This window comes from Phaseolus vulgaris, chromosome 5 (genome assembly GCF_051622355.1).
Source record: "Phaseolus vulgaris cultivar YP4 chromosome 5, ASM5162235v1, whole genome shotgun sequence".
Classification (NCBI taxonomy): Eukaryota; Viridiplantae; Streptophyta; class Magnoliopsida; order Fabales; family Fabaceae; genus Phaseolus; species Phaseolus vulgaris.
In genome coordinates, this window is record NC_143502.1 from 41,889,235 (window position 1) to 41,903,435 (window position 14,201).

General features: G+C 34.6%; 2 protein-coding genes across 2 annotated transcripts; both read right to left on the bottom strand.

Annotated features, from left to right (window-relative positions):
• Positions 1-256: 256 nt before the first annotated feature.
• Positions 257-5,217, bottom strand: LOC137834429 (LRR receptor-like serine/threonine-protein kinase IOS1). The gene is given in 13 exon segments (XM_090302977.1): positions 257-868; positions 996-1,185; positions 1,257-1,324; positions 1,884-2,038; positions 2,122-2,369; positions 2,477-2,643; positions 3,013-3,081; positions 3,161-3,232; positions 3,399-3,470; positions 3,642-3,780; positions 3,860-4,344; positions 4,427-4,961; positions 5,066-5,217. Coding segments are annotated over 13 exon segments (2,685 nt in total). The 5' UTR covers positions 5,136-5,217; the 3' UTR covers positions 257-453.
• A 4,339-nt stretch (positions 5,218-9,556) lies between these two features.
• Positions 9,557-13,889, bottom strand: LOC137834540 (LRR receptor-like serine/threonine-protein kinase IOS1). Its single transcript, XM_090302848.1, has 13 exons — positions 13,802-13,889; positions 13,152-13,695; positions 12,595-13,069; positions 12,352-12,491; positions 12,119-12,190; positions 11,961-12,032; positions 11,816-11,884; positions 11,341-11,531; positions 11,012-11,259; positions 10,797-10,923; positions 10,550-10,618; positions 10,289-10,478; positions 9,557-10,160 (listed from the first exon to the last, which is right to left on the bottom strand). The coding sequence occupies exons 1-13, from the start codon at positions 13,869-13,871 to the stop codon at positions 9,752-9,754; spliced, it is 2,676 nt and encodes an 891-aa protein (XP_090158974.1). The 5' UTR covers positions 13,872-13,889; the 3' UTR covers positions 9,557-9,751.
• Between the last annotated feature and the right edge of the window lie 312 nt (positions 13,890-14,201).

Consider the following 14,201-nt stretch of genomic DNA (forward strand, 5'->3'; position numbering starts at 1 on the left):
TTTATTCAGTTCTATTCTTTGCTGATAAAAATAACCATGAAAAAATTATAGTTTTGCAGACAAATTGTAGATTTCCAATTGATTGAAGTTAGTGAATCTAAATATACCTGTGGATCCATATTTGATTCAGTAGGTATACAAAACAAAATATTGCCTTGAGTATTTTGTAATTACTATCGTTTCTTGCTTTTTTTTTTTTTATAAGAAATAACTCTAACAAAGACCAAGTTACAAACGATATATCTTTTTACACGATGAAACTGCATTCATTCAAATAAGAACACCAGTAAAAACAACCGCAATGGTAAATAATTATACATTGAAATTCATTCCTGATTATTTATTTATCTTTCTTCTATTTGAACACTCCATTTCACTCACCAATGTTCATCTTCAAGCAATCTTAAGTGGTTTGTTACTATATGATTTAGTCATCTTACTTTGGGCAACAGGTTACCTGGCATGGGGAAGAGATTCTATAATCAGATTCATGGCGACCTGTTTAACTGAATCACTTGTATCAGTCCTTCTATCCTTAGTTTGAGCTAATTCCATTGCTAAAGATAAAGACTCCTTCAGTTCACTCACTACCACGCTTATGATTGGCCTTCTGTTGGGATTTGGAGATACACATGCCGTTGCTATTTCTACTACTTTCCAAACTGAGTTAGTATCAAACTCTCCTTCTAACCTTGAGTCAACAATAGCATTAATATCACCCTTCCCAATCAAGGACCTAACCCATTCACTTATGTGACTTTTTTCTTCATTCTTCGCTATCACTGGTTGCCCTGTGATTATCTCTAAAAGCACAACGCCAAAGCTATAAACGTCGCTCTTCTCTGTTAATCTACCGGTTAGGTAGTATCTGTAACTCAGAATGTAACTCAATTTATTTTTTGTCAGAAATTTGTGAAATAAACATTCATATAGAATTGCTATATTTTCCAAGAAAACAATGGATTGCAATAGGACAGTATAGTTGATGGACTCACTCAGGGTCTAGATAACCAGGAGAACCAGCAATCACAGTTGACACATGAGTTCCCTCATCTGTTAGGACAACTTTGGATAGACCAAAATCAGATAATTTTGCATGGAGGTGTTCATTCAACAAGATGTTTGTAGATTTTACATCTCTGTGGAATATTGGTGGCTTACAACCATTTTGCAGATATTCCAATCCTGAGGCCAAAAGTATATTAAGAGAGGAAATGAAGAATTAATAAAAGAATATTATTGGTGTACTTTCTTACCTGAGGCTGTATCCACTGCTATTCGAAGTCTCTTTTCCCAGCTCAAGAATTTTTTTCGCTTCGGTTACCTGCATACACTACAAGAAAATCATGAAATAGAAACCAATTTTTAGAGACCAAAATAATTAGTTACAATAGGAACTAAAATAGAGACCATTTTAGAAACTAACAAAAAAATTGGCTTCTAAATTAGTTTCTATTATTTTCTATTATTGTTAAATAGTTTCTAAATTGGTATCTAATTAGCAACTAAGGTTTTAGATACCAATTATTTAGTTTCTAAATTTAGTCTCTAAAACCTTGGTTGCTAATTAGATACCAATTTAGAAACTATTTAACAATAATAGAAAATAATAGAAACTAATTTAGAAACCAAATTTCTTTTTATTTTTAGTTTCTAAAATGGTCTCTAATTTAGTTATTATTGCAACTAATTATTTTGGTATCTAAAAATTGGTTTCTATTTCATGATTTTCTTGTAGTGATAATCAAGTTCTATAACTTTCTGTACATATTTTTGTTTCAATAAAGGTTAGTCATATGACTTGAACAATTGTCCAATAAGGAAGTATCCCTATCTTTGAGAAAACAAAACTAGTTTGGATATTTATTGCACAGAGTTTAAACAAGAAATTTTTTTTTTTTTGGAGCTAACCAGAGAGATGTTCTTGTAAGTTTCCGTTGGCCATGTACTCGTATACGACACCCTTATTGGTTCCTTCATTACATTAACCAACAAGGGAGGTCAAATTTTTGTGATGAACTCTCATAAGAAGTTTAACCTGTAAACCAAAATCTCAACAATTTTTTAACCTTGTATATTTATTGCTGAGTTTAGGAACTTAGTGTAATGTGATTAGCCTACCTCTGCTTGAAATTGTTGATAACCATGAACAGAAGATGGGGAAAGCATTTTCACTGCAACTGAAGTGTCTTCGATATAGCCCAGATAAACTGTTCCAAATCCTCCTTTACCAACAATTGTAGTGAAATTGTTGGTGATTTTAATGATATCAGAGTATGAATATATTTTTTGTTGGAATTGCAGTGATGAATCATTTGGTTCAGTGTATTGCGGTGATATGGCACTTTGATCCTTTTTTAACATCAAAGCTGTTGAATGTCATACACAAGTTTTTTAAAAATTAACAATACGTTTGTTTGAATTCGATTGGAAAATTATCTACAAAATTTACAAATCTTAATAACTGCAGCGTCACCTTTAGCTTTTCTTCTTTTAGCGGTCCACAATATAGCTGCCACTACTACCAGAAGGATCAAAACCCCGCCAACTGATGCTACTATGGGTGTAGCAATGCTATTGTGTTTCTTGTTTTTCTTCTTGTTGCATTGATCAGCTTCACATAGATATGGATTTTGGTCAACACTGCGATAAAATCACAGTAGGTCAATATTTCAACTCCCAGTATGTCATACAAGTCATAAAAGTGTTCTATAGATACTTGAATTCTTGTTGCTTGTGCCGAGATATTCAGTGGATCAACTGCCTATGAAAAGGCATAGGTGGTACCGTACCCTTATTTAACATGTATAATAAAAAGAGTTCCAGATTCAATTCTATAGGTCATGGGTGTGAAAGTCTGTACACAGAGGAAAGTGGGGTATAATTTGGTGTAATCCATGATCCGATGAAATAAATAAATGTTGTTTTGTGATAGATGACTACAAATGTAGCGGTAATGATGATGTATTTAAAAGACATTTTAAATTTGAGAATTCTGAATAAGATGTATACCGTAGTAAGAGGGAATCTTTATTTAGTGCTGGTGGAATTAAACCAGAGAGGTTATTCTTCTCCAAGTTTCTGCAAAGAATAGGAAATATAATATAATTTCTATATTTTGATACAGATGATATTAGGAACAACCGCCGAAGGAACTTACAAGATCTTTAAGTGTTGCAGTTGTGACAGAAAATCAGGAATTTCACCGTTCAAGCTATTATTTGATAAATCCCTGGAAATCAAATTACTTCCTCTTTTAAGTATGTTCAAACCTTGACACATATACTTCTTAGCATATAAGTACATGTATGAAAGAATAAAAGGATATAATTAATTATGTTTTTTTTTCTTCTGGTCTCATGATTCAATATTGGACCAGGTGAAACAGAGAAACTCACAACATCTCCAGCATAGTGAGATTTGAAATTGAAGGGTCAATCTTTCCATGCAGTCCACTTGAAGATAAATTCCTGTTTTGCACAACCAAATAATTACAAAGAGTTATGTGCAATGGCATTTCAAGGCTTAATTAAGTTTTAATTATCTTGTAGATATGAATATCTTCAATTAAGTCTGAAAAACTATAATTAAATAAAAAATTATTGAAGAATATAAGTTGTAGTAAGAATTCTTGAACTTACAAAGTTGTGATTCTTGGAGACTCAATTCCGTGATAAGAACAATTGAGACCATCCCACAAGTAGGCTGCAGGGGCGCATGGATCACCTTCCCAATCTCTTGTCAGCGCATAAACTGACTTGATGCTTGTAATCGCTTCGACTATTATGTTTCAAATCATAACATAACAATTGTAAAAAGAGAAGAAATGGATATAAAATATGATAGTTTTGTGGCCTACCATCTCCTTGGAATGTATCAGATTGATGGAATTGTTTTACTCTGTAAATTTCAATGGCATTGATGATGGGAGGCAGGGTAGAATTTTGGGTCCTCTCCAATGAATATGTAATTACTTTTCCGCTGATGGATGACGGGGTATATATAGTATTGACACTATTGTACCGTGGAGAAAGATTTTGAAACCCCCACCCTGAGTCACCGTTCTTGGTGATGTTGAATTGTCTAGTCTGATTCGTGGTTAACACCTGGATCTCCGTGAAGTGCATGTAAACATAGAATTCCTCAGTTACATCTTCTGGTTCCCAGCTTATTACCAACGGAGCACTACCATTTGCTGGCGTAACTGCGGTGCTCATGATGGTTGCTCCCGGTTTGTAATCGTTATCACCAAAAGAATCATCTGAAATCGAAGCACTTAGCTGTGTCCAATCTTGCTTGAAGTCACAGGTAAACCAGAAACGATCATAATCATCAGACCAGTACCTGTGAGAAAATCAGAAAATTACAACAGAATCAATCAATCTTTTAATGCAGAAAAAGATTTAATCCATAACTATGATTTCACCTGTAACCTCTGTTAGAACCCAAATCACACCGCATGTACCGTTCCAGTGATCCCGATTCAGTGACGTATGTATCAGTTTTCAAAGTCCTGAATTCTATGGCTGTTATAAATGGTGTACCGTTTCCTGTGTTAACCAGACAGATTTGTATGAAATCCATTGAAGGTACATGTATGATCTCATTGGTTTTGCCAATGGATGCAGTGTGTATAGTGACTGTATCCCACAGGTTAGCTCCCAGAAGAAGATCAAACTGTGGTGACATATTTCGGCCATCATAATTTCCATACAGAAAACTAGTGCGGATGAGATACTTGGAGCCTCTTGTGACGTTTATTCTGTAGCAGTTCCGTTTTCCTTCCGGGAAGCTTCTCAGCTTCCACAGTTGTTGTTGACTCTGTCTGCTAATCTCTTCAGATGATATTGTCTCTCTCACACCAGTATTTATGAAATTTGCATCGGAAACATAATTTATGTGTAATGATGGCTCAGTATAGTTCGCACCTGGTTCGGCTCCGCAATCTATGCTGATGAATCCTAAAACATAAACATGCAAAATATACATTGCACTTGAGACTTGAGCTAAGTTTTACAAAAGAATAATGATCTAATGAAAATGAATGTTTTAATTTGTTAAAAACCTGGTTGGCCCTTAGCTTGAATGAGAATGACAAGAACTATAGCTCCTAGGAAAGTGGATGACATTCCCATTTTCCATCACCTTCTGCTTTCTGGCTTTGAAGCTTTCTGGCTTTGAAGTAGATTATGACGCATATATATGCGCTTGGCTCGTTGGTGTTGTGAGTTGTACTACAAAAGGAACTATGTTTGTGTTCGGGCGAAGTGGTCAATGTCAACGTCGAAGCAAGTCTAACCATTTTTCGTACTTCTTTAATTGTTTGTCCCTTTCCATTTCAGTCTCTAACTATTCATTCTTCCTTTGCAGCTACTGCGGTAGGGATAACCACTTGCTTACCGTGAAGATTTGATTTAGATAAAATTTAAGTTGAAGTTTCCTAGATCGTATTGTCTAGTTTTTGAAATCGTTTATCAGTTTGTCATCATCTACTGGTCTCAGACCTTCAAGTGATTCATCATAGTCTCGTGTGTATCATAATATGCTGGTCAATAGCTTTATAGTAAACTTTGATATGGTGAAGCTAAATTCAGCCTAAACTCAAATTATAAGAAAATTGAAACTGCTATTTTCATTTTCGTATCAACTTATAATCTAAAAGTGTGCATGCACTGATATGAATAAAAAAAAAAAAAACTGATCGCTATGTTCTTAAGAACGTCGTCTACTTTTATAATATTTCTGACTGCAATATAATTTTGCAGGGTATTATTTTTATTTCATTCTATTATTTTTAGATAAAACAGGTAAAAATTATCATGTTAGGTAATTATAATTTACACACATCTTAATTATAATTATCTCCCTTTGAGTCACGGAAAAACCGAAAGAACATCTTCCTTTCCTTCTCCTTTGACATTTTACAGAAAAAATTCACCTAAAAAAAAGCTAAAATATTGTAAATTTGAAATCCTAAATTTTCTTCTCAATTCTCTCCAACAGGAGAAAGAAACAGAAGAAAAAGAAAAAAGACAGAGAGAAAGAGTCTTTGTAATTTTGACATGGTTGTTTTGTCGATTTTGTTGAAAGTATTGGTATTGCATCATCTAGAGGTGTAGGATCATCCACTTGATTACTTTGAAATTCCTGTCATGTTCATCACTTGTCTCTCATGCACCTGCCTGTGCATCAATAAAATTGTTCAACATTTACTGGTCGGTCAATAAATATATATTGTAAATCGATGGATCTCAGATTGTAAATAGATGGATCATAAAAAATATATATTGTAAATTGAAATAAAGTAATTAAAAACTTACCAATCGATGGATCTCAAAATCAAGAAGAAAATGTCCATGCTTTTTGTGGAACACACTGCTTAGAATAATTCCAAGATGGGGTTTTATGATCCTCATGCAATTTATAATATATGACTCACTTGCCTTGCAAAATTCAAGCATAGAGACGTATAACATATGAAAATTTTCGTAGCTTGCATTTCTAAGTGTTGACACTCCCTGCAATAATGCTCAATGACTGATAAAAAAAAGTGCAAGTGCAATTTAAGTATATATCTATTACAAGACATCTTTGATGAAAAATAAAGTGAGTTTAGTCAATTAGAAGACATACTAAGTTTTATTTTTTAGGCCTAAGTCAATTCTTTTAGGGGGAGACCAATTCATTATAGTTATTTTTATAACTCTTAACTCTTTGTCAAGTGAACCAAATCCTAGAAGTAATAAAATTGAAAAGTTTAACTATAGTTTTCCAAGAAATTTGCATCTATTTAGTCAATGTGAGTTGTTATTAATTTGTACTAAAGATTTAAAGGCATAAGCTCATAGGAATTTAAAGAGCAGAGATAATTCTAAACTGAAAGAATTCAAAGCTACCAATTTTAAATTATATTACTTAATTAGGATAAAAATAGATAGCATTTTCAATTTCTTCAAGTATAATATTGAATTATTAAATATTATAAATAATAATATGACATTTAAAATCAATACGAGAAGATACGAATTTATAAAAAAGAAAGAAAGAAAAGAAATCAAATAAAAATAATAATTTTATTTATTTAAAAAGAGTAATAAGAAAATATAATAAATATTTAAAAGATAAAAAGAATAACTATAGAAAAATAGAACTTAGAAGCTATCGTTTAATATTTAAAAAAAAAAACACTACTTAAAATAGTGTTTCAAAAAACACTAAAAGCTATTAGAAATTTTTTATTTACGGTTAATTACAATAAACAAGTTTTTCAACTAGTAAAAGAAATATAAAAAACTCGCTAATAAAAATCTTGCCAAATGCAACCTAAAACTACAATTTTTTTTTATAAGAAAACAAAACTTAAACGGAATTATCGTTTTTCTTTAATTATATTTGAAAATTTATTTTGGAAATTGCTGTGGTAGAACGTTGAAAATGATTGAAGATCAAAACATGCAACACACTGGATGCTTGAACGAACTTCACTATAGGTCCTTTTAGATACATATTTAATCATTTGTTTAAATAGCAGTATAATGCTCCATTTCACAATGAGTGTGGTCTCTATGTTTTTGGTGGATATGTATCCTGTTTCTGCAGTATAAGAATTTGAAGTGTCACCTTGAGAACTTCCACTTAGCACATATGAGTATCAAGCAGAATCAGGTTTGGAAAGGTATGTGAGCAGCTATAGTAAGAGATATTTGGGAGCAGAAAAACTCTCTTATCTTTAAGCAAGGGATACCGGATCCTGAAGAAATCTTCCATTCGACACAACTTAGATCATGATTATGGATGAAACATGGAGTTCGTTCTTTCAATTATTCATTTTCGGATTGGGACTTGAATCCTGGCCAATGCATTAAAAGTTATTGTTGAAAGGGAGGGTAGTCCTAAAGGGGAGCATCCTTGATGTTCTTTCTTGTTTCTGAAGGGTGGAAAGGTAGAGGGTAGAGGTTCTTTGACTACAGATGCAGAATTGGGTATGTGAAGGTGCAGACTAGATCTCAATTCCTCTGTTTATAGTGCTGTTACTGGTATTCTGCTGGGTTTTTAGGTACCATACATGGTGTTTTTCTGCCATAATTGTTGCTGCTGGGTCTACTAGGAAGCGTGTTGGAGTACCTCTATGCTGACCTCTCTGCTATAGTAGGTGCTGCAGTGTTAGCTAAGGGTTTACAAGAGCTTGGCAAGTGGTTAACAAACCATGGTGTCTTGTTTGGCATACCGTGAGGACTTGTCTTGGTTTTTGTATAATTTAGCAACAGTGATATGATGAGGGGCAGGGTTTTATGAATACTTGGACAAATAATAGTGTATAATCTGTTCTTTAACAGCATTTGGCCAGCATCTGGTGCAGAAGCTATCTTTGTCAGGAAAATATCTAACCAAGTTGGTGGTGCTGATCCAGATCTTAGCCTTCAGACAGCGCTGTACTTGTGCAGGGAGAAAAAGCAGACAAATTCATTCCACCAAACCAAGGACCTAATGCAGGAGGGCCTGCACTCCAGGGACCAAGCAATGCACCTGAAAATCCAAGGGTTCTGGATCTGATTAATAGCTCTGGAAATAATTGGGAATGTATCAGTAATTCTCTCTATGACCCTGCTTATGAGACTCTTGGCCTACTAGTTGACCCTCATATCAGAATGTTTCAAGCAATGGCTGCTCGCGGGGAGAAAGGGTATCGGATGTACGATTGAAAAGTGGGAGGCCCTCTTTTTATGTGATGCATAATTTGGCAGCAGTAAAGACTGAGCCACATTCATGCTGATTTTTCTCCCCTGTATACTGCATAATTATGCAGATTTTAGCCTTCAGACAGCGCTGGACTTGTGCAGGGAGAAAAAGGTTATCTGTTTCTGGTTTGGTTGCTTGTAGTGGTTTTTTATGTGTTAGTAAGATGGTGAAATGGAGAGGTTGGAGATTGGTGAGCATAAGGTGCTGCATAATTATGCATCACACACTGGAATCCAAATGAGAGAACGTATTAGAGGATGGAAGATGAAGGAAGAATGAGTTATTAAAGCATAGTTTTGTGTTGCTGTACAGGTTCTGTTTTATTTTGCTGTGTGGCATAGCAGTTCTACTTTGTAATGCAGCTATGGCCCATCTGTTTACAGCAAGGCTGCATAGTTTTGGGGTGATTGCATCTGCTATGAATATGGTGGCAAGGGCTTATGTCAATTTTTTGCAGAACTTGTCACTAGTTATGCTCTAATTATAGTTAGGAAGCCTAAACTTTTGCAATTTGTTATGTTATAACTGTTAGTTTGTCGGTTTGTAAGCTAGCTGGTTCTTGTAAAAGGGTTGAAACACCCTTAAAATGTCTCCTTAAATTTGATAAAAAAAAATAGCAGTAGATTTCATCTCATATTTATCTGCACAAATATAGCTGTGGATCCATATTTGATTCAGTCGGCTAATTTATATACAAAACAAAATATTGCCTTGAGTATTTTGTAATTACAATTGTTTCTTGCTTTTTTTTATTAAGAAATAACTCTTGCAAAGACCAAGTTACAAAGGATATATCTTCTTAGAAGATGAAACTGCATTCATTCAAATAACAATACCAGCAATGCTAAATAATTATACATTGAAATTCATTCCTGATTGTTTATTTATTTATTTTTTCCTCTATTTGCACACTCTATTTCACTCATCAAGAAATCCTAACAATGATCATCTTCAAACAATCTTAAGTCGTACGTTACAATACGACTGTAGTCATCTTACTTTGGGCAACCATTTACCTGGCCTGGGGAAGGTATTCTGTATTCAGATTCATGGTGACCTGCTTAACTGAATCACTTGTATCAGTCCTTCTATGCTTAGTTCGAGCTAATTCCGTTGCGAAAGACTCCTTCAGTTCACTCACTACCACACTTATGATTGGCCTTCTGTTGGGATTTGGAGATACACATGCTGTTGCTATTTCTACAGCTTTCCAAACTGAGTTACTATCAAACTCTCCTTCTAACCTTGAGTCAACAATAGCATTGATATCACCTTTCCCAATCAAGGACCCAACCCATTCACTTATGTGACTTTTTTCTTCATTCTTCGCTATCACTGGTTGCCCCGTGATTATCTCTAGAAGCACAACGCCAAAGCTATAAACGTCGCTCTTCTCTGTTAATCTACTGGTTAGGTAGTATCTGTAACACAGAATGTAACTCAATTTATTTTCTGCCAGAAATTTGTGAACATAAACATTCATATAGAATTACTATATTGTCCAAGAAAATAATGGCTGGGAATAGGACAGTATAGTTGATGGACTCACTCAGGGTCTAGATAACCAGGAGTACCAGCAATGACAGTTGACACATGAGTTCCCCCATCTGTTAGGACAACTTTGGACAGACCAAAATCAGATAATTTTGCATGGAGGTGTTCATTCAACAAGATGTTTGTAGATTTTACATCTCTGTGGAATATTGGTGGCTTACAACCATTTTGCAGATACTCCAATCCTGAGGCCAAAAGTTTATAAAGAGAGGAAATGAAGAATTAAGAAAAGAATATTATTTGTGTACTTTCTTACCTGAGGCTGCATCCACTGCGATTCGAAGTCTCTTTTCCCAGCTCAAGAAATTTCTTTTGCTTCGTTTACCTGCATAATCAAGTTCTATAACTTTCTGTACATATTTTTGTTTCACTAAAGGTTAGTCATATGACTTGTACAATTGTCCAATAACGAAATATCCATATCCACGGTTTCAGAAAACAAAACTAGTTTGGAAATTTATTGCACAGATTTTAAACAAGAAATTAATTTCTTTTGAGCTAACCAGAGAGATGTTCTTGTAAGTTTCCGTTGGCCATGTACTCGTATACGAGACCCTTATTGGTCCCTTCATCACAGTAACCAACAAGGGATGTCAAATTTTTGTGATGAACTCTCATAAGAAGTTTAACCTGTAAATCAAAATCTCAACAATTTTTTTAACCTTTGTATATTTATTGCTGAGCTGAGGAACTTAGTGTAATGTGATTAAAAGCCTACCTCTGCTTGAAATTGTTGATAACCATGAACAGATGATGGGGAAAGCATTTTCACTGCAACTGGAGTGTCTTCGATATAGCCCAGATAAACTGTTCCAAATCCTCCTTTACCAACAATTGTAGTGAAATTGTTGGTGATTTTAACGATATCAGAGTATGAATATATTTGTTTTTGGAATCGAAGTGATGAATCATTTTGTTCAGTGTATTGCGGTGATATGGCACTTTGATCCTTTTTTAACATCAAAGCTGTTGAATGTCATACACAAGTTTTTTAAAAATTAACAGGATAAGTTTGAATTCGATTGGAAAATTATCAACAAAAATTACGAATCTTAATAACTGTAGCATCACCCTTAGCATTTCTTCTTTTAGCGGTCCACAATATAGCTGCCACAACTACCAGAAGGATCAAAACCCCGCCAACTGATGCTATTATGGGTGTAGCAATGCTTTTGTGTTTCTTGTTTTTCTTCTTGTTGCATTGATCAGCTTCACATAGATATGGATTTTGGTCGACACTGCGACAAATTCACAGTAAGTCGTACAAGTAAAAAAAAAATTTATAAATACTTCAATTCGTGTTCTTTGTGCCGAGATATTCAGCGGATCAAGTGGTACCACACCCTTATTTAACATTCTACTAAAAATAGTTCCAAATTCAATTCTATAGGCCATGGGTGTGAAAGTCTGTACACAGAGGAAGATATAAATAGCAGTTGTGATAGATGGCTGCAAATGTAGGGGTGAAGATGATTTATTTAAAAGACATTTTAAATTTGAGAATTCTGAATAAGATGTATACCGAAGTAAGAGGGAATCTTTATGTAGTGCTGTTGGAATTAAACCAGAGAGGTTATTCTTCCCCAAGTTTCTGCAAAGAATAGGAATATAATATAGTTTATATTTTGATACAGATGATATGAGCAACAACCACCGAAGGAACTTACAAGATCTTTAAGTGTTGCAGTTGTGATAGAAAATCAGGAATTTCACCGTTTAAGCTATTGTTTGATAAATCCCTGGAAACCAAATAAAAGGATAATTAATTATGTTTTTTTCTTCTGGTCTAATGATTCATTGGACCAGGAGAAACAGAGAAACTCACAATATCTCCAGCATGGTGAGATTTGAAATTGAAGGGAAAATCTTTCCATGCAATCTACTTGAAGATAAATTCCTGTTTTGCACAACCAAATAATTACAAAGAGTTATGTGCAATAGCATTTCAAGGCTTAATTAAGTTTTGATTATCTTGTAGATATGAATATTTTCAATTAAGTCTTACAAAATAATTGAAGAATATAAGATGTAGTGATAATTATGAGAATGAGGACTTACAAAGTTGTGATTCTTGGAGATTCTATTCCTTGATAAGAACAATTTAGACCATCCCACAAGTAGGCTGCAGGGGCGCATGGATCACCTTCCCAATCTCTTTTCACTCCATAAACTGACTTTATGCTTGTAATCGCATCAACCTTTTTTTCAAATGCAAAAGATAGGTTGAAGGTAGTTAAGGTCATGCACATACAAATACAATAGTGAAAACCTAATAAATGGATTTAAAAAATGAAAAATACCATCTCCTTGGAGTGTTTCAGGTTTCTGTAAGTCTATTACTCTGTAAATTTCAATGGCACTGATGATGGGAGGCAGGGTTGAATTTTCGGTCCTCTCGAGGGAAAATTTAATTTCTTTCCCGCTGGTGCCTAACTTGCTATATAAAGTGTTGACTTTCATGTACTGCGGAGAACAATTTGGAAACCATAATTCACCGTTGCTCATGATGTTGAATTGTCTTGTCTGATTGGTGGTTAACTCTTGAATCTCTGTGAAGTGCATGTAAACATAGAATTCCTCAGTTTCATCTTTTGGCTCCCATCTTATTACCAACGGAGCACTATCATTTGCCGGTGTAACTGCGGTGCTCATGATGGTTGCTCCCGGTCGGTAATCGTTCTGTTTCAAAGAATCATCTGGAATCGAAGCACTTAGCTTTGTCCAATCTTTTTTGTCCCAGACATACCAGAAACGATCATAAACATCAACCGAGTACCTGTGAGAAAATCAGAATAAATCCAATAATCAATCAATCAATCTTATACGGCAGCAGACTTAATCGATAACTATGATTTCACCTGTAGCTTCTGTTAGAACCCAAATCGAAACGCCAGGTATTGTGAAGTTCCAGTGATCCAAATTGAGTGACGTATGTATCATTTTTCAAAGTCCTGAATTCAATGGCTGTTATAAATGGTGTACCATTTCCTGTGTTAACCAGACAGATTTGTACGAAATCCAGTGAAGTTACATGTATGATCTCATAGACTTCACCACTGGATGCATCGTCTATAGTGACTGTTGTCCACAGGTTAGCTCCCAGATGAAGATCAAATATCGGTAACATATTTCGGCCATCATAATTTCCATACAGAAAAGTGGTGCGGATGAGATAATTAGAGCCTCTTGTGATGTTTATTTTGTAGCAGTTCCTTTTTCCTTCTGGGAAGCTTCTCAGCCTCCACAAATATCGTTGTTGAGTGTGTGTTCTGATCTCCTCAGATGTTATTATCCCTCTCACACCAGTATTTATGAAATTTGCATCCGAAACATAATTTATGTCTAATGATGGCTCGGTATAGTTCACTCCTGCTTCGGCTCCGCAATCTATGCTGATGAATCCTAAAACATAAACATGCAAAATATGCATGCCACTTGAGACTTGAGCTAAACTTTTATAAAAGAATAATGGTCTAATGAAAATTCATGTTTGAATTTGTTAACAAACCTGGTTGGCCCTTAGCTTGAATCAGAATGACAAGAAGTAGAGCTCCTACGAAAGTCGATGACATTCCCATTTTTTATCACCTTCTGCTTTCTGGCTTTGTAGTAGACTATGGTACATATATATGAGCTTGGCTTGTTGCTGTTGTGACTTGTATTACAAAAGGAAATTTGTTTTTGTGTTGGGGCGACATGGTCAATGGGAACTGGAGGTAAGTCTAACCAGTTGTTGTACTTGTTTAATTGTTTGTTCATTTCAATTTCAGTCTACCTATTTATTCTTCCTTTTCATGAGCTACCTCAGCAGGAACATCCACTTTCTTACTTAGAATATCCTCTCATATTTATCACTTGTCACTCATGTATTTGTCTAAAAAATAACACTTCATTCACTGTCAATAACA